At 44.5% G+C, this 21,839-nt stretch overlaps 1 protein-coding gene across 1 annotated transcript in view; it reads left to right on the plus strand.

Moving 5' to 3' along the window:
- DIP2B (disco interacting protein 2 homolog B) overlaps window positions 1–21,839 on the plus strand; it is a 323,774-nt gene that overhangs the window by 212,775 nt on the left and 89,160 nt on the right. Inside the window, exons 9-10 of the mRNA XM_040340806.1 lie at window positions 7,981–8,072; window positions 20,305–20,415. Of these exons, the coding sequence (XP_040196740.1) occupies window positions 7,981–8,072; window positions 20,305–20,415 (203 nt within the window). The remainder of the gene's footprint in view (window positions 1–7,980; window positions 8,073–20,304; window positions 20,416–21,839) is intronic.

The following is a 21,839-nucleotide window of genomic DNA, read 5'->3' on the forward strand; positions in this document are numbered from 1 at the left end:
CTGATGTAAATGGATGATCATTCGTTTACATCCGTTTTTCTATAGGGATGCAAAGATGTCCATTTTTCATCAAAATCCATCAACGAATGAATTAAAAATAGAGCAACGATCGTTGTACAACAAACACCACAGAGTTGCTGGTTGGGTAAAAGACCACATCATATATACACGCAGTATTTCATATTAACCTAATGCAAAAAAGGACATCTTTTTTTTTTGTTTAAAAGCATTATTTCTGACCATGCCAATAAATTAAATATAAACATAGAGCTAATGAGAAATGTTTTAAATGTAACTTCCCAAATCATCTTCCAGGACAGCTACTTGAGAGATAACTTGCTCCACCCTTGACAGGAAACACAAACCAGAAAGAGATAATAGGGAGAAAGAAAGATGGAGAGAGAGAGAAGGGAATGAAGGGCACCCCTACATCAGTGTACAGTACTCACTCAGAGGCAGGAGGGACTGGATGGATGGATATCAGACTCCATCTTTCCTTTCTGTTTGGCTTTAGCTTGAATCTTCCCGCCCACATCCCTTGGGCAGCAGATCGGTGTCTGTCAAGGAGAGTGGGCGGGGCAGATACAGGAGGAGGGGGAGGAGTAGAAGCAGCTCCTCTCCTCTAACTGGTCGTGCAGGGGGAGGGGAGAAATGTCAGAGCTGGCTGTGATACGCCCAGCTCATCTCTCTCTGGGGGATCTCTGCTATAAGGTAAACTGGGCGTCCCCTCTTGGCCTGCTACCCCTTGGTACACCCCTGGGGAGACGTGACATGCGGCCTGCCGCATATGCCCAGTTTGCCCTATGGCCAGTCCGGGCCTGTTGACAGGACAGGGATTATATTTCTATCCTGAAGATATTGATATGCTATCTGACTTTTTTTTATTCTGTTGCACCAGTATAATCCTGAATTGAGCTCTTACTGTTGGGAAGCATTCAATGACTGTGCTGTTTGATTAGCTGATGGTGTTATGATTACATTTTGATTATGCTTCTGCAGTACCAGCTGAGTTGAAAGTAATTATTTGATAAATTTATACTTGTGTAACAACTATCACAGCAGACTAAATATAATGTACAATATAAACCAGTTACTGTATACCTTGAGTTTTCCTGTTTCTTTATCGTACATCACGGGACACAGAGCAGCATATTCATTACTATGTGGGTTATATGGAGTACCTTCAGGTGTTGACACTGGCAATCTCAAACAGGAAATGCCCCTCCCTATATAACCCCCTCCCATAGGAGGAGTACCTCAGTTTTTACGCCAGTGTCTTAGGTGTTAGTCATGGTTTAGCTTGCCTCCGCATCCTTGGGATTAGGTGAGCTACCGGTTCTGTCCAAAAAAGCCTGAGCGCTAAAGTGGTCAGTAACCGGACCCCAAACCCTTGGGGTATAGCCCATAATGCTTTCTTTTTAAGAGAGCTGGACCCTGGGCCCAGAACTTAGAAAACCTTTGGGCGCCTAATGTTTTCTGTTTGCCAGGGTGCTGTATGGGTCCAGGACAGTGGATCCTTCATGGAAGAAGAAGGTTCCCAGGGCCTGAAGGTCTAGACATCCCCACGGAGATGGGGGAAGATTGGGCCTCTTGCTTGGCAAAGTCCTGCGGCATGGAGCAGGTAAGTAAGGGGAAAAACTTGCGGAACTTGGCTCTTAGCAAGTTTTTTCTGGGAGGTCACAGGGGACATGCCTAAGGTTATGCATTGCATCTGGCAAACCAGTCACATATCATGAAGATAGGATGGCTCTATATGTTATCATTCCCCATAAAAAGTGACCTCCCTGGTAGTGTTGGAAAAGCTGTGAGTGGGGCCTTTTGTGTACAAATGTATGTGTGTTCAGAGAGCTATGCTTACCTGCAAGCCTCCAGGCGATGCTCTATCCAGTCCTCTTCCTCATGCCTGCAAGGCAGGCAAAAAACGCTGACCTCCTCGTGTGTTCCAGGCCTGCGGCTGCAGGAACAGAGAGGCCCTTCCTCCCAACCCCCCCCCCCCGGTGCGCGTGCACGTGTTATAGGCGCATTTGGCGCCGTTTTAGCTGGGGGGGAAGGGCGGGTCAGTGGTTTAAGGAAGGGGCGGCCCTTCCTTAGTGCCACAGCTCATTCAATACTTTGGCTTGAGGGAGGAAGGACTGGAGTGAAGCACGGGGCGCTGAGGACACACAGTGGCCAGAAAGAATACTACAGTCTTCAGAAGATTGTGGTTTAGCCTAGGAATAGGCTGTTTTTTCTTTTCCATCTCATAGTCTTTTCTTTGGCAATACTACTCAGGGGGATAGAATGTTTTTTCTTGCCTAGATTGAAAAAAAAAAAAAAAAAAAGTGTCATCTGGGGTAGAGGAAACATTTTTTATTCCCCAAACAGGTGTTTGGGCATTTAACTATTTATAAGTCCCAGGTACCAATAAGTAGCAGGTGTGCCTCGGTATTGTACCATGGCATCAAAGAACAAGCCAGAGGGTACAAAAGGTGGGGATTCCCCCACAGAGTCTGAGGTCTCGGACAGAGCTATGCCGCTGCTTTCCCCACAGGGAGCCTTTGGGCCATCGGGATCTGGGGCTGGAGCTGACGCGAGTCAACCCAACCCTAAGATGGTCACGGAGGAGGTGTTGCTCACCTCTTTAAATGAGATGCGGAGAAGCATGGGAGAAATGATAGCCGCAGCTATGCGGGGTAGTAAGCGGAATAGATCTCCGTCACCCGTGCGCGGACCCTCGGAAGAGGAGGTCCTTTCCTCTGGGGAATTGGACGACCTCTTGGACAAAGACCAAGTAGGTTCAGGGATCGAAGATCCGGATACAGAGGAGTCTGGGGCAGTCTCCCTGAGGGAGAGCTGGTGGATTCAAGGCTTGACGGACTTGGTCCATAAGGCATTCAACCTGCCTGTACCAGATCTCCAGGTATCGACGATTTCAGCTTTGGGCTCACTGAGGGCGCCTCAAAGCAGTGCTGTGTTTCCGATCCATCCTCTATTGGAGGGAGTCTTGTTCCAAGAGTGGAACAAACCAGACAAGGTGTTCTTACCACCTAAGAAATTTTCTGTCTTATATCCTATGGAAGAAAAGTTTTCCAAGAGATGGGCTTCTCCTGCAGTAGACGCAGCCATCTCATGTGTTAACAAATCGTTAACATGCCCTGTAGAGAACGTACAGGTTTTCAAAGATCCAGTTGATAAGCGCTTGGAAGCACTACTTAAGAACTCCTTCACTTCTGCAGGGGCAGTAGTACAGCCAGCCGTGGCTGCGATTGGAGTCGCTCAAGCTTTATCAGATCAATTTAAGCAAATGCTTGAACTTATTCCTGCCGAGCAGGCAGAAGAATTTTCGGATGTCCCTAAGGCCATATGTTTTACGGTAGACGCAATCAAGGATTCCATCCAGCAAGCGTCACGTTTATCGTTATCCCTTATCCATATGAGAAGACTCTTATGGTTGAAAAGCTGGGAGGCTGAGCCCCCATGCAAGAAGCTCCTGGTAGGGTTCCCCTTCCATGGAGGACGGCTCTTCGGAGAGGACCTAGATAAATACATTCAGACCATTTCAAGCGGCAAGAGTACACTCTTGCCAACTAAGAAGAAGGTTCAGGGGCCTGCGTTTAAACGACAGTCCTCCCCTGGGCAGGGGCCCTCTAATGCCAAGCAGTATCGACGGCCTCCTGCAAGAGCAAACTTCGGCTTCAACAGCAGATCAGAAGGACAGGCTGTTAGAGGCAAGAGGCAGTGGTTTCGCAAGCCAGCAAAACCAGCCCCCAAGTCTACCTCAGGAAGGGGCGCCCCCACCCACGAAGGTGGGGGGAAGGCTGCGACTCTTTTCGGAGATTTGGGAAGCCAGCATTCCCGACGAGTGGGTACGGTCTTCCGTGGCCACAGGCTACAAGCTAGAGTTCCTAAGGTTTCCTCCTCCTCATTTCCAGGAGTCGAGGATTCCAAACGATCTGGAGAAAGGAGCCGCATTAAGATCGGCTCTAGATCATCTACTTTCCCAGGGAGTAATAGTAGAGGTACCAGTCCTGGAACAGGGGCTGGGTTTCTACTCCAACCTAATGGAGGCTACGGCCCCCCGGGTGTTCACGAAGGTTCTAGCTCCAATCCTAGCCAAGGTAAGGATCCAAGGGGTCACGATCCTAGCATACCTGGACGACCTCCTAGTCATAGACCACTCGTCTCCCGGCTTGGAGCGAGCAGTGGCCCTCACGGTCCAATACCTCGAGCGGTTCGGCTGGGTCCTAAATCGAGAAAAGTCAGCATTCCAGCCCACAAGGCAGTTGGAATATCTCGGCATGAGATTAGACACAGAACAACAAAGGGTGTTCCTACCTCTGAGGAAGGTCAAAGCCATCAAGGAATTAATCCTACTGGTTCTAAGCAAGAAGGAACCGACTATTCGCCTATGTATGAGACTACTAGGCAAGATGGGGGCTACATTCGAGGCGGTGCCATACGCCCAGAGCCACACTCGCATCCTGCAGGCAGCCATCCTGTCAGCATGGAGCAGAAGGCCACAGGCCTTGGATATCCCGTTGCCACTCTCATCAAGAGTCCGGCAAAGTCTGTGTTGGTGGTTAGACCCTCAGAATCTACTGAAGGGAAAGTCTTTCAACCCAGTGGCTTGGAAGATAGTGACCACAGACGCCAGCCTGACGGGCTGGGGAGCGATTGTGGATGGTTCCACTCGCCAAGGTATTTGGGCAAGGCCAGAGAAGCTTTTACCCATCAACATCTTGGAGCTCAGAGCGGTTCGACTAGCCCTCAGGGCTTGGACGTCGAAATTGCAGGGGTTCCCGGTGAGAGTTCAATCAGACAATGCCACGGCAGTGGCATACATAAATCACCAAGGGGGAACCAGGAGTCAGGCCGCTCAGAGAGAAGTGAGCTTGATTTTCCTAGGGGCAGAGGCTCATGTGCCCTGCATATCGGCAATATTCATTCCCGGAGTGGACAACCTTCAGGCGGACTTCTTAAGCCGCCAGACTCTATTGCCGGGGGAATGGTCTCTGCATCCACAAACCTTTCAAGCACTCTGCCAAAAATAGGGAGTGCCGGACGTGGATATCATGGCATCGAGACTCAACAAGAAGCTAGACAGGTTCATGTCCCGCTCAAGGGATCCGATGGCCTGCGGAACCGATGCTCTGGTTTGCCCTTGGCATCAGTTCAAACTTCTTTATGCGTTTCCCCCGCTCCAGTTACTACCCCGCCTGCTGCGCAGGATCCGGGTGGAGCACATACCAGTCATCCTGGTAGCTCCAGCATGGCCCAGAAGGGCATGGTACTCACTAATCTTAAGGATGGTAGTGGGAGACCCTTGGACTCTTCCTCTACGGCCAGACCTGCTATCGCAAGGTCCGATCCTCCACCCTGCCTTACGGCATCTAAATTTGACGGCCTGGAAGCTGAATCCCTGATTCTCAGGGGTAGAGGTCTGTCTCAGAAAGTAATCTCTACCCTAATCAGAGCCAGGAAACCGGTCTCTAGGGTGATTTATTACAGGGTCTGGAAGGCCTATGTAGGCTGGTGTGAGTCCAAGCGATGGCTTTCTCGCAAATTCACCATTGATAGAGTTTTAAGTTTTCTCCAGCTAGGAGTGGATAAAGGATTGGCATTAAGCACAATCAAAGGACAGATTTCTGCTCTGTCAGTGTGGTTTCAGCGGCCGCTGGCCACCCACTCGCTGGTTAAGACCTTCCTTCAAGGGGTCTTACGTATTAAACCTCCAGTTAAATCCCCGCTTTGCCCGTGGGATTTAAACCTTGTTCTGTCAAGTTTACAGAAACAACCGTTTGAGCCGTTGGCTGAAATTCCTTTGGTTTTACTGACAAGGAAGTTAGTATTTTTGGTCGCCATAGTTTCCGCAAGAAGAGTATCGGAACTGGCGGCCTTATCCTGTAAGGAACCATATCTTATTTTTCACAAGGACAGGGTCGTTCTCCGCCCTCATCCTTCCTTCCTACCGAAGGTTATATCCAGTTTTCATTTGAACCAGGATTTGGTATTACCATCCTTCTTCCCTAAACCTACTTCCAGAAAGGAAGGGTTGCTGCATACCTTGGATATCGTCAGGGCCATGAAGGCCTATCTTAAAGCTACAAAGAAGATCCGGAAAACAGATGTGCTGTTCATATTACCGGATGGGCCCAAGAAGGGGCAGGCAGCTGCAAAGTCCACCATTTCTAGGTGGATTAAGCAATTAATCACTCAGGCCTACGGCTTGAAAGGGTTGCCTCCTCCAGTATCATTAAAGGCTCATTCTACTAGGGCAGTGATGGCGAACCTTGGCACCCCAGATGTTTTGGAACTACATTTCCCATGATGCTCAAATACACTGCAGAGTGCATGAGCATCATGGGAAATGTAGTTCCAAAACATCTGGGGTGCCAAGGCTCGCCATCACTGTACTAGGGCCATGGGCGCCTCCTGGGCAGCACATCACCAGATCTCTATGGCTCAAGTTTGCAAGGCGGCAACCTGGTCTTCTGTCCACACGTTTACAAAATTCTACCAGTTGGACGTAAGAAGGAATACTGATACAGCCTTTGGGCAGGCAGTGCTGCAGGCTGCAGTTTGAGACCCTCGGATTCCGGGGGCTCCTCTTTTTTGAGTTAAATTTAAAATTTAAGATTATTTTTCTCAACTAAGTTGGATTTATTATGATTTGAGTATTTCTCTAAATTAAATCCTTTTGTCTTGGAGATGTTCTCCCTCCCCTCATTGTGAGCATTGCTTTGGGACATCCCACATAGTAATGAATATGCTGCTCTGTGTCCCGTGATGTACGATAAAGAAAAAGGGATTTTTAATACAGCTTACCTGTAAAATCCTTTTCTTGGAGTACATCACGGGACACAGAGCTCCCACCCCTCTTTTTGGGGACCATTTTGGGAGGCATACTGCTTGCTACAAAACTGAGGTACTCCTCCTATGGGAGGGGGTTATATAGGGAGGGGCATTTCCTGTTTGAGATTGCCAGTGTCAACACCTGAAGGTACTCCATATAACCCACATAGTAATGAATATGCTGCTCTGTGTCCCGTGATGTACTCCAAGAAAAGGATTTTACAGGTAAGCTGTATTAAAAATCCCTTTTTTGTGCCTGGGAGCCAAGTAGAATCCCCACCCCAGACCCGGGCCTAGTGAAATTAATTGGAGTTCTCATTTAATGTGCCATCTTAAACTTTCTTCAAGTTTTGGATAAAGTGAGGAAGAATTAAAATGCTTAGCCCTTTTTGTGTTTAAGCACAATTGGGAGATTCCCCCCATATTTTGTTGCTTTGATGCCCTTCCAAGAAATAAAGTTGTTACCAGGAGGGGAAAACACATATCATGAAAACATTGTCAGAAGTTCGAACACTTTCCCACTCTGCTAAAACAAAAAAACAAAATATATTTGTCTGTGCAATGAGAGAGTTCTAATTTTTTCTGGTCTTGGCAGGAAGTGAGAGCCGGTTCACACAGGGGCGACACGACTCTGGCTGCGACTTTGCGAGGCGACCTGAAAACAACCTGAGCGCGCACCACAGTGCGACTTACTAGGCGACTTCAAGTCGCCTCCAAGACAGGAGGCTTTCCAGTGGCCAATCAAACAAGAATAAGCTCTGTGGGAGGGAGGGGTTTGCCTGAGAAATGTATGTTCTCTTCCTGTATTGTTGCTTCTGTTAAGACAGTGATCCGACTTCTGAGGCGACTTCCATTGAAATCGATTGGTAGAAGTCGGATTGAAGTAGTACAGGAACCTTTTCTGAAGTCGGAGCGACTTCAGTAGTGTACATTAAGACGGCTCCATTCACTTCAATTGCTTTTCTCAACAGTGCGACTTAGGGGGACTGCAAGTCGGATCCTAAGTCCCCCCAGTGTGAACCGGCTCTTAGGGTAAATTTGTCCAGTAGAGATACAGGTAGTAATAAAAAGCCTGATAAATGGTGTAAATGTTTTTTTTTTTTTCTTTTTTAAGCTTGAACAGTAAATATTAAATTTCTTGTGTTTTAGGCAAACTGTGGACCAGAAGTGTGAGGTTGGCATACACACTACTTAACAAACTGGGAACCAAAAACGAACAAGGGCTAAAACCAGGTGACAGGGTAATGTCATATTTTAGTTTGCTAATATACATGTTTGTCTTCATTGTGCATTGTTTCTTTGATTCGTTCTTGATTTTACTTGCGTTGGCTTATTGTAGTAGTAAGCAATGATACACAAACTTGTATTTTGGAGATAACGACGATAACTGCAGTTCCATTTATCTTCCATATTGAAAAGGTGTACGCTAACAATGTTTTGGTTAAGGCTACTTAACCACTTCAGCCCCGGACCATATTGCTGGTCAAAGACCAGGCCACTTTTGCGATTCAGCACTGTGTCACTTTAACTGACAATTGCGTGGTCGTGCGACGTGGCTCCCAAACAAAATTGGCGTCCTTTTTTCCCCCACAAATGGCGCTTTCTTTTGTGGTATTTGATCACCTCTGCGGTTTTTAGTTTTTGCGCTATAAACAAAAATAGAGCGACAATTTCGAAAAAAAATAATATTTTTTATTTTTTGCTGTAATAAATATCCCCCAAAAATATATATATATAAATAAAAAATTTTTCCTCAGTTTAGGCCGATACGTATTCTTCTACATATTTTTTGTAAAAAAAAAAATCGCAATAAGCGTTTGGTTTGCGCAAAAGTTATAGCGGATAGTTTTATGGCATTTTTATTAATATTTTTTTTACTAGTAATGGCGGCGATCAGCTATTTTTATCGGTACTGCGGCATTATGGCGGACACTTTTGACACATTTTTGGGACCATTGGCATTTTTATAGCGATCAGTGCTATAAAAATGCATTAATTACTATAAAAATGCCACTGGCAGGGAAGGGGTTAACACTAGGGGCCGGGGAAGGGGTTAAGTATGTTCCCTGGGTGTGTTCTAACTGAAGGGGGGGGGTGGTAGACTGACTAGGGGAAATGACTGATCGCTGTTCATACATTGTATGGTCAGGCCTCCCCTGACAGGACCGGGATCAGGGGTGCCCGACGGTGATCGTGCCTGCCTGGCACGCGCGTCGGCGTCATGCGGCGAGATGGCGTAGATATAAGTGATCTCGCCCAGCAGAGCCGACCTGCAGTTCTACGGCGGCTGGTTGGCAAGTGGTTAAACATGAAGAATGGGAGCTGACTATAAACTATTGTTTTTTTTTTTATATTGCTCAGTTGCACCATACTCCTTCCCCATAGACAAAATATACAAATTTGCCTGTTTCTCTATTGTACAACATACAACAGTTTTGAAAAATTGTAGCCTAAATGCATGTAGTCCTAGTCAAATCACCCCCCTCTTCCCACCATAGAAGACAGTTTGGTCAAAAAAGTAAATTTCATTAGTCAAAAAGACTATTTGATATGTTTTATAACCAAGCAAGGGAAAACGTTTTCTTGTTGACATTTTTGGTCTGTCATGGGCAGCTCCAAGTCTTTGTTTACAGTCAGGAGTGCTTGATCATGTGACTGCTGTGTCAGCTAATCTTCAGGATCACATGACTGGGAAGCATGCCGCCAGCATTAAGACCCTACTAGGTGCTGGCAGTGAGTTAAATGCCTCCAAAGAGAGATCCATTTGTCTCAAAAATTGTTTAGCTACAGTTTAGAGCGCACATGACTGGGAACAAAGAATGGTATCGGGCATCCCTCTAAATGTATGCTGGGGTGGTTTGCTTCTGGCAGTTTATGATCTATAGCTGCCTTATTTAAACATGTAGAATGCACCATAGATCTCATTATGTATTACCGGTACTCCTGGCAGTAAAGATATAGAATCTGACACTCATGTTGACAAATGTTTTCACTGTTTATCTGCAACTATAATGTAGATACAGACAAGCTGAATAAAAACCGCACAATGCTTACACTGATATGGACCAAACAATACAGCTCTTAAAGCACATGAAAAAACATCCACTTTTAAAAAAAAAATTGGTGTCCCTAGATATTAAAAGAATTGATGAGTTGTAAAAGTACAGTTCTCTTATAAGACATCACATGAGTAAAAGGTTTAAAGTTGGAGAATCTATTTAACGAATTTGATTACTTGGTTGCAATCTGTATGTCTGTTATTAACCACTTAAGCCCCGGACCAATATGCTGCCTAAAGAAAAAAAAAACAACAAAAAACCGCGCTGATATCCCCCCCCACCCTCCAATCCCCGGCAGCAGCAAAATACACAAAATAAACAAAAGAAAAAGCCGCGCCACAAAAGTCTATTAGATCACACTCAATAAAGATGTAATAGGTCCGTGGTTGATCAGATGACACACATATGTTCACAGATATTTTGATACAGTCCTTGTAATGGTAGATCCTACGTTCCACACCACCCAGTGACACATATGCATAAGGTGACCCTCCACCGGAAAATGGAAAGCCGCTTACCGGAAGGCAAGCGGTTTGAGGCAGGTGGCTATAGCCCAGCCTAGGCCTCTAATCCTCAGATTTTCACCAGGAAGCTCTCCGTCCCCTGAGCGTGATGTCTCAGCACCACCGTTGGAATGTAAATGAAAAAAGACAGGCGCACATAGCGTGACTCTGTGACATACACTTTTATTTTAAAAAAGGTAAAATTATACTCACAAACGAGCGTTTTAAAATCAGCATAAAAGGTAAATTGCCGGCCGGCATACAGGAGCCCTACTCCTTGTCGTGGTGACGTCACTGCGTGATCCTTCCCAGACGCGTTTCGTCGCTATTGGACGTTGTCAATGGGGGGCTTTTTCTTTTGTTTATTTTATGCTGCCTAAAGACCCAAGGGGTTTTTACAGTTCGGGACTGCGTCGCTTTAACAGACAATTGCGCGGTCGTGCGACATGGCTCCCAAACAAAATTGGCGTCCTTTTTTCCCCACAAATAGAGCTTTCTTTTGAGATCACCTCTGCGGTTTTTATTTTTTGCGCTATAAACAAAAATAGAGCGACAATTTTGAAAAAAATGCAATATTTTTTTACTTTTTGCTATAATAAATATCCCCCAAAAACATATATAAAAAAAAAAATTTCCTCAGTTTCTTCTACCTATTTTTGGTAAAAAAAAATCGCAATAATCATTTATCGGTTGGTTTGCGCAACATTTATAGCGTTTACAAAATAGGGGAAAGTTTTATTGCATTTTTATTTTTTTTACCACTAATGGCGGCGATCAGCGATTTTTTTCGTGACTGCGACATTATGGCGGACACTTCGGACAATTTTGACACATTTTTGGGACCATTGTCATTTTCACAGCAAAAAATGCATTTAAATTGCATTCTTTATTGTGAAAATTACAGTTGCAGTTTGGGAGTTAAACACAGGGGGCGCTGTAACATTTAGGGTTCACTTTGTGTGTGTTTACAACTGTAGGGGGGTGTGGCTGTAGGACTGACATCGATCGAGTCTCCCTAATAAAAGGGATCACTCGATCGATGCGCCGCCATAGTGAAGCACGGGGAAGCCGTGTTTACATACGGCTCTCCCCGTTCTTCAGCTCCGGGGAGCGATCGCGACGGGGTGGCGATAAACGAATAGCCGCGCCGTCGTCCCGGATCGCTTACCGACCGCCGCATGTACCGGGGGGGGGGGGTCCCGATCGGACCCCCGACCCACGTCAAGCAGAGGACGTACAGGTACGTGCATGTGCCTGTCCGTGCCATTCTGCTGACGTATATTTACATGAGGCGGTCCTTAAGTGGTTAAACAAAATGGAATTGGTGGGTTTATGCTGAGAAAATTGTGGTGGTAGTGAACTGGATGGTTTCTCATCCAGCTACTGGTGTGTGTTGCTTTTAGAGTAGATCTATTTCTGTAGCAAGCGCAAGTTGTTTCTTGCGCCAAAACAGTTTGCGCAGCACTTTATAATGTAGGGAGACACTACACCAATAGTACAATTAAAAACAAGAGGGTTAGAAAAGCCCTGCTTCTGCAAGCTTACAATCTAAGAGGGAGGGGCTGGTGAAACCAAAGGTAAGGGACTGTGAGGGATGAATTGATGAGGGGAGTAGAAGATTTGTTTGTTAGGCCACCCTCAAGAGGTGAGTTTTCAGGGATCGCCTAAAAGTGGACAGAGTAGGAGATAGCTGCACAGATTATTGTAGTGAGTTCCAGAGGATGTGAGAGGCTCTAGAAAAGTCCTGGAGATGAGCATGGCAGGAGGAGACATGGGAGCTAGAAAGCAGAATGTCTTGGGAGGAGCGGAGAGGATGGTTTGGGTGATATTTGGTAATATGATTGGTGATGTAGCTCGGGGCAGAATTGTGAATGGCTTTGTATGTTGTTGTTATTGTTTTGAATTCTATTTGTTGGGCAATGGGAAGCCAGTGGAGGGTTTGGCAGAGAGGAGTGGCGGAGACTGAACGGTTGGTAAGGTGGATGAGTCTGGCAGCGGCATTCATCATAGACTGAAGAGGGGATAGCTTGCGGAGAGGCAGGCCAATGAGGAAGGAGCCCCCTGTCTAAACGTTTAAACTATAAACATTAAGAATAGAGTGTACAATATTATTGCTTATAAAAAGTCTAATATGTATGAACAGTCACTTTTAAGATGTTTAAAACAGAGTTCGGGTAGATCATTGGACTCTAATACTGAAGGAGAAGGAAAGACCGCATGTGTGACCATCTAGGTGTAAATTTTTTTTAAAACATAGGGTTGAAATAACATATGCCCTTACATGTAGCTCAAAAAAGTAGGCTTGCGAAAAGGAAGTATATGACCCTAAAACGCATAGCCACACCCACATTTCCCAGAACCACTACTTGACTTCCAGCATCACTGTACATTCTACACTGGCTCCACTTGGTATTACACATCCACAGCCACTTCCTGGCTTTACCCTGTGGCGCCTGCCATTTCTCTGGTGAATGTTCATACATCCAGTTGAGATCCACCACAAAGCCTTTGGTTGGGATGATGTGCCTACTTTGTTGAGCTATATACGAGTGTATATTTTAACACTACACTACACTACACTTAGATGGTCGCGCCCTTTGTTTAGATGAGGTAAGTAGGAGAAAAGTCATAAGTTACATACAAGTTCCAGGTCAGTGACTTGGGGAACGGGTACAAGAGTCGGCTACCAGCACTTTTAACCTCCATGGATCTCTTATGACACATTTGAGCAGTTTGGAATCTTTTGGAAATTAAACTGTATGTTTATTTTTAAGGATCTAGGCATCAGACTGAACAGGGGGCAGAGGTTTAAAAGAAGGTCAACTGTGACCATCTAGGAAACCTATCATAGTTTATATTGTTTTTTTCTTGGTTTAACATGTTTGTATTGGCTGATTCTGTGTAGAACATAGACTAATGTTTAGAGTGAGACAAGTGTACACAGTTAAACACCTTCCTTCTTTGTTTTTTGATGAACCCAGTAAAAAGTTGGATCATCTCTGTGTGCAATAGTAGGCACTTTAGTTCTTGTCATCTGTTCTGAGGGTGCATCGCTAAACATTTCACTGGTGGTTGCCACCTTTTAGCAATTTTTTTTTTTTTAAAGCATATCCTATTTTTAATATTCAAGATATTTTTAACCTTTTTGTAATATTGTTTCAAATAAGTTTTCCGTAGCTTTTAAATACAATTACACTTGGATGGAAATGGAATGGTCTTCAATGAAATTGTCCTCAATGCCTCCTATTTATTCTCTCTGCTTTCTTTTCTCGGCTTTGAGACTTAGGCCCCATACACACGACCGAGTTTCTCGGCAGAATTCAGCCAGAAACTCGATCGGAGCTGGATTCTGCCGAGAAACTCGGTCGTGTGTACACTTTTCAGCGAGGAAGCCGACGAGGAACTCGTCGGGCCGAATAGAGAACATGTTCTCTATTTCCTCGTTGTTCAATGAGGAAAGTCGGCCCGCCAAGATCCTCGGCGGCTTCAACACTGAACTCGACGAGGAACTCGATGTGTTTGGCACGTCGAGTTCCTCGGACGTGTGTACGGGGCCTCACTGTTTAAAGCTGTGACAGCCAGGGCAACACCAACTGAGCTACGTTGGCAAAGGTTACTCCCGGTAATAGTTGAGCTTGACACCGCTCCCTCCCTAGTTCAAGTTTTTTTATTGGTTATTTATCTTGATAGGCATTGCCTTTCACCTATATGGAGGTAGGAGAGGGAAGGCAAAGCAAATCATTTTCAAGAAAGTAGATTTGCATGAAACTTCTTGCCTATTTCTCTGGTTATACTGATTATTTTGATGTGTGCTTTTTATTGACGGCAGCCTGTTTTACTGGAGTTGTGTCATCATGCTCAGCTTGAGTTGCCCAGGGCTGTGGCAGATTTGCTTTAAATGTTTAGCTGTATGAATGAAGTCCTCAGAGAATATATATTTCATGTATTCTCACTTATTTCCAGTTTGGAATGAAGTGAGAAAGTCTTATTACTATGTTCTAATATGTCATGATATTAAAAATGATTTTCAAGTCATTTACTATTCTCCTGCTGTGTGCTTAATTAGACTGATGATATACAGGCTTGTTTAATTATTGTTTAAGATGCATGTAACGAACTTGTAGCAACCACTACAATTTCCAGCAGCGTGATGGCAAGTAGACCTTACAGATATGATTTCACTAATAAGGTGATAATGTGTGCATGGCTCTTTGGGTGTCCTTTTTATAACACCAGATGATTAGTTCATTACCATTTACCATTTACATTCATATATTAATTAGCTTTTGTGTCTTGCTTTTATATCCGAGTCAATTATGCCAACATTAAATCAGTGGTGCTGAATTAAACTTTAAATCATGCTTTTATCTTGAATCACTTCATGTGCAACAGCACACACTTCTAGATGAATATATTGCTTGTCATGATTGGAGCTGCTTTGTGACCTCCACCCTTAGAGAAGTATTGTGTCTACCAGTGACATTGCATCAGCCACCTATATGGCAGTATCACATTCGCCACCAATGTAGCAGCATTTTGTCTACATCATGCCTTCCACTGCTGTAGCAGCTTCATGCTTGCCAATGGTGTAACAGCATTATGTCTGCCGTCAGTGTAGCAGTATTGCCTCCACCTTTGACATTGGTATCACTGTACTGGCTGTGGCACCATTGCACTGACCGTGATTTTAGCATGACATTGGTACTTCTGCGTTCACTACTGCGTGCTCATATTCTGACCACATTTTCTTATCTCCTGTCATCATGAACCCCATTATAGTGCAAATGCTAAAGGATGCATTTTACTTAATCTTTGCTATTTCTAATGAAAAAAATAAATAAATTCCAACATTTAGCACTAGACATTGGAGAACATTCTTTTATTTCAATATTCTTTCAAATAAAGATCTCTATTTCTTCTTTCCCACTGTTTTCAGTGATAACTGTATTTTCTTTGTGTCTACTTTCTTATCCTATCACTGCCTGGCCATGTGCATCCATGGGATGAGTATCATTGTTTTCTAAAATATTTATAGACAATGACTTGTATTACTCAATGTACATTTAAAGGGTCGGTCCACTCAGAAGTGGAATTCAGTTAGAGGTGAAGTATGGTAGGTTGAATCCCTGGCTTCTTATATTTCTTGATGATTCTAGTAGCAAAACCTCCGATCCTTAGTTGCAAACTCTATTCTATCTATTTTGAGTTGTTCCCAGTCCTCCTGTTGTATTCTACCTGATATGAAGTCAGTTCAGAATGCAGCATGAAGAGTATGACTCTGTTCTTAGAGCAATGGCAACTATGCAGATCCAGTAGAAATGTGTCTTTATATAGCAGAACGAGTTATGAGAAACAAATTAAGTGGCTTAATTCCTTCTGCCAAAAACTGAAATGACAGTTTTGAGTGGGCTGACACTTTTATAGCAATTTGATTTTATTATGTGCTCCATTTTGTTGTCTGGTCTTAGGCTGTGAACTCATGCTGACTTAATGTGAGTAAAGCACTGTATTTCTTCAGCCCGTATTTACTTCACACTATGCCTGTGTTTATAAAGAAAAGGCCATGGTGTGGATCCTGCAGTGTCCTTTGGAATATTCTGTAAATAATGCAGCAGAAAGCTCTCTGTGACAGTATGAGAACTTGGTCACATGACCATGACAGGGCTTATAACCAAGCTATCCAAGCAGTGGTACTAAACTTTTCTGTACGTTCAAAACATTACATTGTGTTCAGAATTTCCATTTAATTGCATAATTATGTTTACGATGATGAATAACATTCACATAGGTGAAACCTGTAGCATTCATTAGGAGTTTAATAAAAATGTTTGCACATATTCTAGAGCAGGGGTCCTCAAACTTTTTAAACAGGGGGCCGGTTCACTGTCCCTCAGACCGTTAGAGGGCCGGACTATAAAAATTCATTTCAAGCCATCATTTCAAGCCCCCCCCCCCTCACCATTGCAAGCCACTCACGATCATTGCAACCCTCCCCCTTCATCATTATAAGCCCCCCCCTCACAATCATTAATTGCAAACCGATCATGATCATTGCAAGCCCCCCCCCACCTCACCATCATCACCCCCTCATTGCAAGCCCCCCTCGCCATCATCATTGTAAGCCCCTCATTGCAACCCCCCCCCTCACAATCATTAATTGCAAGCCGATCAAGAACATTGCAATCATCAGCATCATCCCTCATCATCATCATCCCTCATCATCATCCCTCATCATCCCTCACCACCACCAGCTCCCCATCATCATCCCTCACCACCACCAGCTCCCCATCATCATCCCTCACCACCACCAGCTCCCCATCATCATCCCTCACCACCACCAGCTCCCCATCATCATCCCTCACCACCACCAGCTCCCCATCATCATCCCTCACCACCACCAGCTCCCCATCATCATCCCTCACCACCACCAGCTCCCCATCATCATCATCATCCCTCATCATCATCATCATCATCATCATCATCATCCCTCAACCACCACCAGCTCTCCATCCCTCATCCATCAACCACCACCAGCTCCCCATCCCTCATCCATCATCCCTCAACCACCACCAGCTCCCCATCCCTCATTCATCATCCCTCAACCACCACCAGCTCCCCATCCCTCAACCACCACCAGCTCATCATCCATCATCACAAGCCAGCCCACCCCATTGTAAGCCTCCTTACTGTGCTGTGTCACGGTCGGTCCGGCTGTATGCTCCCCCACTGTAACAGTTCTGGCGTGCTGATAAATGTCCCGCCCTCCTAGACAAGCTTGTATGATAGACAGCACACTGGCTCTATCACACAAGCTAGTCTTCTAGGAGGAGGAGGGCGGGAGATTTATCACAGTGCGCCCGAACTGTTAACGGCGCTGTGTCACGGAGATCTCCATGACACAGCAGGATTGCGGTGTAACCGGCCGGCATTGCCTGTCAGGGACGGGCGGGCCGGTTTAAAGTCCTCCGCGGGCCGCATGTGGCCCGCGGGCCGTAGTTTGAGGACCCCTGTTCTAGAGGATAAGAGGGCTAGCACATGACAGTATTTTCTTCTCTGCTTGTGAGATCTCTGTAAACACATTTATGTCTGGTTGATTTGGATCTACCTAGTTATTAGCACAATATTATCAATTTCTAACTTGTATAACTTAGACCTATTCACACGTATGCATTGTAAAAGTTTCTTAATGTATGGTGCATTGCGGTTCCATTCATTGTGAATGGCACCCCACCAATTTTGGTTAGTAGAGCCCAAGGGCCCTTTAACATGGGTGCCTTCTATTCAGATCAGCAGGGAATCTGTCCGCTTATCCCCTGCTGATCAGTGCAGGGGGATGACAGGTCCATGTCTGCTCAGTTTCTGCAGCGTGGACACAGACCCCTGCTCTGCTCTATGGGCGGCCCTGGAGTAAACAAACTCTGCTGTCTGTTTACACCTGGCTGATCTGATCTGGCCTGCCAAAATGGAAGAGGATGCAGTCGTCCTATTTTTTTTTTTGCATGCCTGATCGTAGGTGGGTGTAAACGGACACAAGACAGTTTACACCCGCCAGTTCAAAGTAATGCATGGACCTTTTGACAGGTCTGTCTGAAAAACTCCACAGCACATATACTATGCCTTGCGAAGTGCTTTATTGTAAACTTTTTTGTTTAATTTGCATTTTGGGGCTATTGAGGTGTGTTAAAAAAAACTATAAAACTAGCACTGCAGACCACGTTAGCTCTGAAGAAAGGGGTACGCCCCCGAAACGCGTCAGCTATTACATTGACTGATTGGTTCAAACGATTATTCGTGTTCCACTGATGATGCTGGACATCTGCTGTACTCATTTTTAAAGCCTGATTTTAACTCCAATTTTGTGAGTATAACCATTGATTTTAATATTTGAATAAATATATTTTATCAGTATCACACGAGGTCGGTGCGCCCTCCGCTCTTTTTCTTCTCTTTTATAGTTTTATAAAAGAGAAGAAATATCAGAGCGCAGGAGATTTGTTTTTGTATATCTGCTATTGAGGTGTGTTGGCAGCCCAATAATAGTGAGTGGACTACCCTAACACAACACGTGTTAAAGTGGTTGTTAAGCCACTGTCTGATCTTTATATCATCCCCTCTGTTACATAAAAACAAAAAAATCATATTTCTACCTGTTTTAACAGCATCTCCTGGCGATCACGTGACTCATGGCTCTCTCCTCTCCTTGTCTGATGCCTCCAGCAGGCGGGGCGAGGAGGAAGGAACTGGGAGTCACGTGATCGCCGGGAGACGCTGTTAAAACGGGTAGAAATCTTTTTTTTTTTTTTTAATAAAGCACAGGCACTAGGATACAGGTTTTTATTGAACAATGGGGATGGTATAATGATCACATAGTTTTGTAGCAGTGAGAAGAGGAGCAGAGCGGCGCTAGTGAGAGCTGACAGGCAGAGATGGGGGAGGAGGACACAGGAGAGCAGGGCTCCAGATGACGGAGGCTAGTCAACTGACCACTGTGTCAGGGCTCAGCAGCCATGATAAACCGTGGTAATTTTACAGGGAGGGCAGAACCAAGCAGGATCAGCCGGGTATTTCAGGTGTTACGGGGGGCCAAATAACACAGCACAACCACTGTGCTGTATAACATGCTTTAAGGAAACAGGATTCTATATTATTAAGGGTAACAAACACTCTAATGCTTATGGGATGATGCACTTAAACGGAGCTCTTATATATGAATAGGCCATTAGTGTTCCTATGTAGATCTCTTTACAGTTTGTTTCCTCATATATACAGTATGTCTATAGAGGAACTGCATCACATTCCTGTTTAATTTACATTTTGAATGGGCTCAAATCGCACCACTTTGAACCAAACAAGTGCATTTGTGCATTTGTTGTGTCAATAACTTTATATTGACACCTGCAAAAGATTGCTAGGGCAGTGTGGTTTGCATGTAATGCAGAAAACCCACAGGGATCACTGCATTTCCTGCACTGCTTATGTGTGAACCTAGCCTAAAGCAGTTATAAAGTACAAGCACCTAGAGGTGCACATACCTGCAGAAGCCTCTGTAACCTGCAATTATAGGCCAAGTTCCTGGCTATTGTGGCTTCCACTACCTCTCTTCCACACATTCCTGTTGGCTCATCACTATGTTCAGTAGGTATCTACAGGAGGCAGGAAAGCATTGGGAAAGTTTTGGCACTATCTGCAAGTGCCAAGGTTTTTCCTGTCATAATGATTCGATATTTGATGGTAAAAGCTGGGTATTGGATATTTCTTCAGGTGGGTGAACTTCTAGGTGCTTGGACTTTATACCACAGCATTTATTTATTTTTTTACAGATTCTCTATAATAGCCCCTAAGATTTATCTCTAATTAGTGATGTAACTGTAATGTGGCGGGTAGAAGGAACTTTTAAACACTAACCTATTTGTTCTTCAGCTGTTTTTTTAAGCTATAAATGATCATGAACACTCGGTAATCAGTAACAATTTTATAAACTGCCAGAGTGGTAAAAGATAGGTGGTGGCGTTGATGGCATCCACTGGAGTTGCCAAAATAGATATGTTTGTGTACAGCCGAGCTTTATATACACCCCTTTTACTGGTATGGGGTAACACGGTCATGTCAGGACTTTCTATGCCCCAAGTGCAAGAGGAATCTTGTTCTGTTGCATTGTATTTGGTCTCGTCTTCAGTGTTTCTCTATAGCCAATCATTTAACAGAACTAAGCACAAACTAGTCTTCATATAAGGTCCATAGTTATATTGCATTGGTAAGTTTAAGCTCTAACTTTGTTTGTACAGTACCACATGTTCCTTGGAATAGATTGTGCCATTAAAGCTGTATCTTTTATTAGAAATGTATATATTGAATTACACACTTGTATGAACTTGCTTTGAACATTAATATTATGCATGGCTTTCTTTCAGGTTGCGCTGGTTTATCCCAATAATGATCCAGTCATGTTTATGGTAGCATTTTATGGCTGTCTGCTGGCAGAAGTTATCCCAGTGCCGATTGAGGTACCTCTTACAAGAAAGGTAACGATAAAATGTAGAGTTATGTTGGACCAGCTCTCGGGCCATCAGTCTCTTGATGGCAAATGAAAAGCAGCCATCCCCTGGCCATTTACGTTTTGCCAGTAATTGTACCTAAATTGTAATTCCAGCACAAGAATAAATGACATGAACGCAAAGGAAGTGCATTCATTATTTATGATCATGTCATTTTCTTGAATAATTGACTATATAATCTAGTCTGAACCTTGTCATTACTGTAAAGCTAAGTGCATCCAGAAATTACATAAATGCATAGCTAAAAAAGCTAACAAGATGGTTTTACAGGAATAATAAATGACCTACTATATTCTCAAATTTTTATTCCTCTGGCCCTAGTAGGGGTTTCAGGGTCAGATGACTGAGCACGTTAATTGAGATGATTTCTTTCTTGATTATACACTTGCTCTCTGGAAATATCCAAAGCATTTCCACACTAATTAAGATCTATTCTATCTTGTTAGTTATACCTTAGCCCTCTTCATGGCTGGACATAACTTGAACAGTTCTAGTGGGATCATTCCATGGCCTCTATAAGATTTACAATTTTTCTAGCTGCCCTCTCTTAAACTGGGTATACCCTGTATACATTTTGACCGGTTTCTCAGGAAATTCTCTTTGTGGGTAGCCACCTTCTGCCCAGCATCTTTTGATTTATCCCTTTTCACACTAGCGGACCGATCGGGTCCCACTGTCAGTTTTTCTTTATCGTACATCACGGGACACAGAGCGGCATATTCATTACTATATGGGTTCTATGGAGTACCTTCAGGTGATGGACACTGGCAATCTCAAAAACAGGAAGTGCCCCTCCCTATATAACCCCCTCCCATAGGAGGAGTACCTCAGTTTTTACGCCAGTGTCTTAGGTGTTGGTCATGGTTTAGCTTGCCTCCACATCCTTGGGTTTAAGGTGGGCTAACCGGTTCTGTCCAAAGGCCTCAGTGCTAAAGTGGTCAGCAACCGGACCCCAAACCATTGGGGTATAGCCCATAATGCTTTCTGTCACAGAGAGCTGGACTCTGGGCCCAGAACTTAGAAACCTTTGGGGGCCTAATGTTTCTGTTGCCAGGGTGCTATATGGGCCCAGGACAGTGGATCCTTCATAGGAACCCAGGGCCTGAAGGTCTAGACGCCCCACGGAGATGGGGGAAGATTGGACCTCTTGCTGTGCAAAGTCCTGCGGCATGGAGCAGGTAAGTGAAGGGGAAACTTGCGGAACTTGGTTCGCAGCAGGTTTTTTCTGGGGGAAGGTCACAGCGGGACATGCCTATGGTTTATGCGCTGCATCTGGCAAGGTGAGTCACATATCTTAAGATAGGATGACTCTATATGTGTATATTCCCCATAATTGTGACCTCCCTGGTAGTATTGCAACTAGTGCTAGAAGCATTGAAAAGGGCCTGTGT

This window comes from Rana temporaria, chromosome 2 (genome assembly GCF_905171775.1).
Source record: "Rana temporaria chromosome 2, aRanTem1.1, whole genome shotgun sequence".
Classification (NCBI taxonomy): domain Eukaryota; kingdom Metazoa; phylum Chordata; class Amphibia; order Anura; family Ranidae; genus Rana; species Rana temporaria.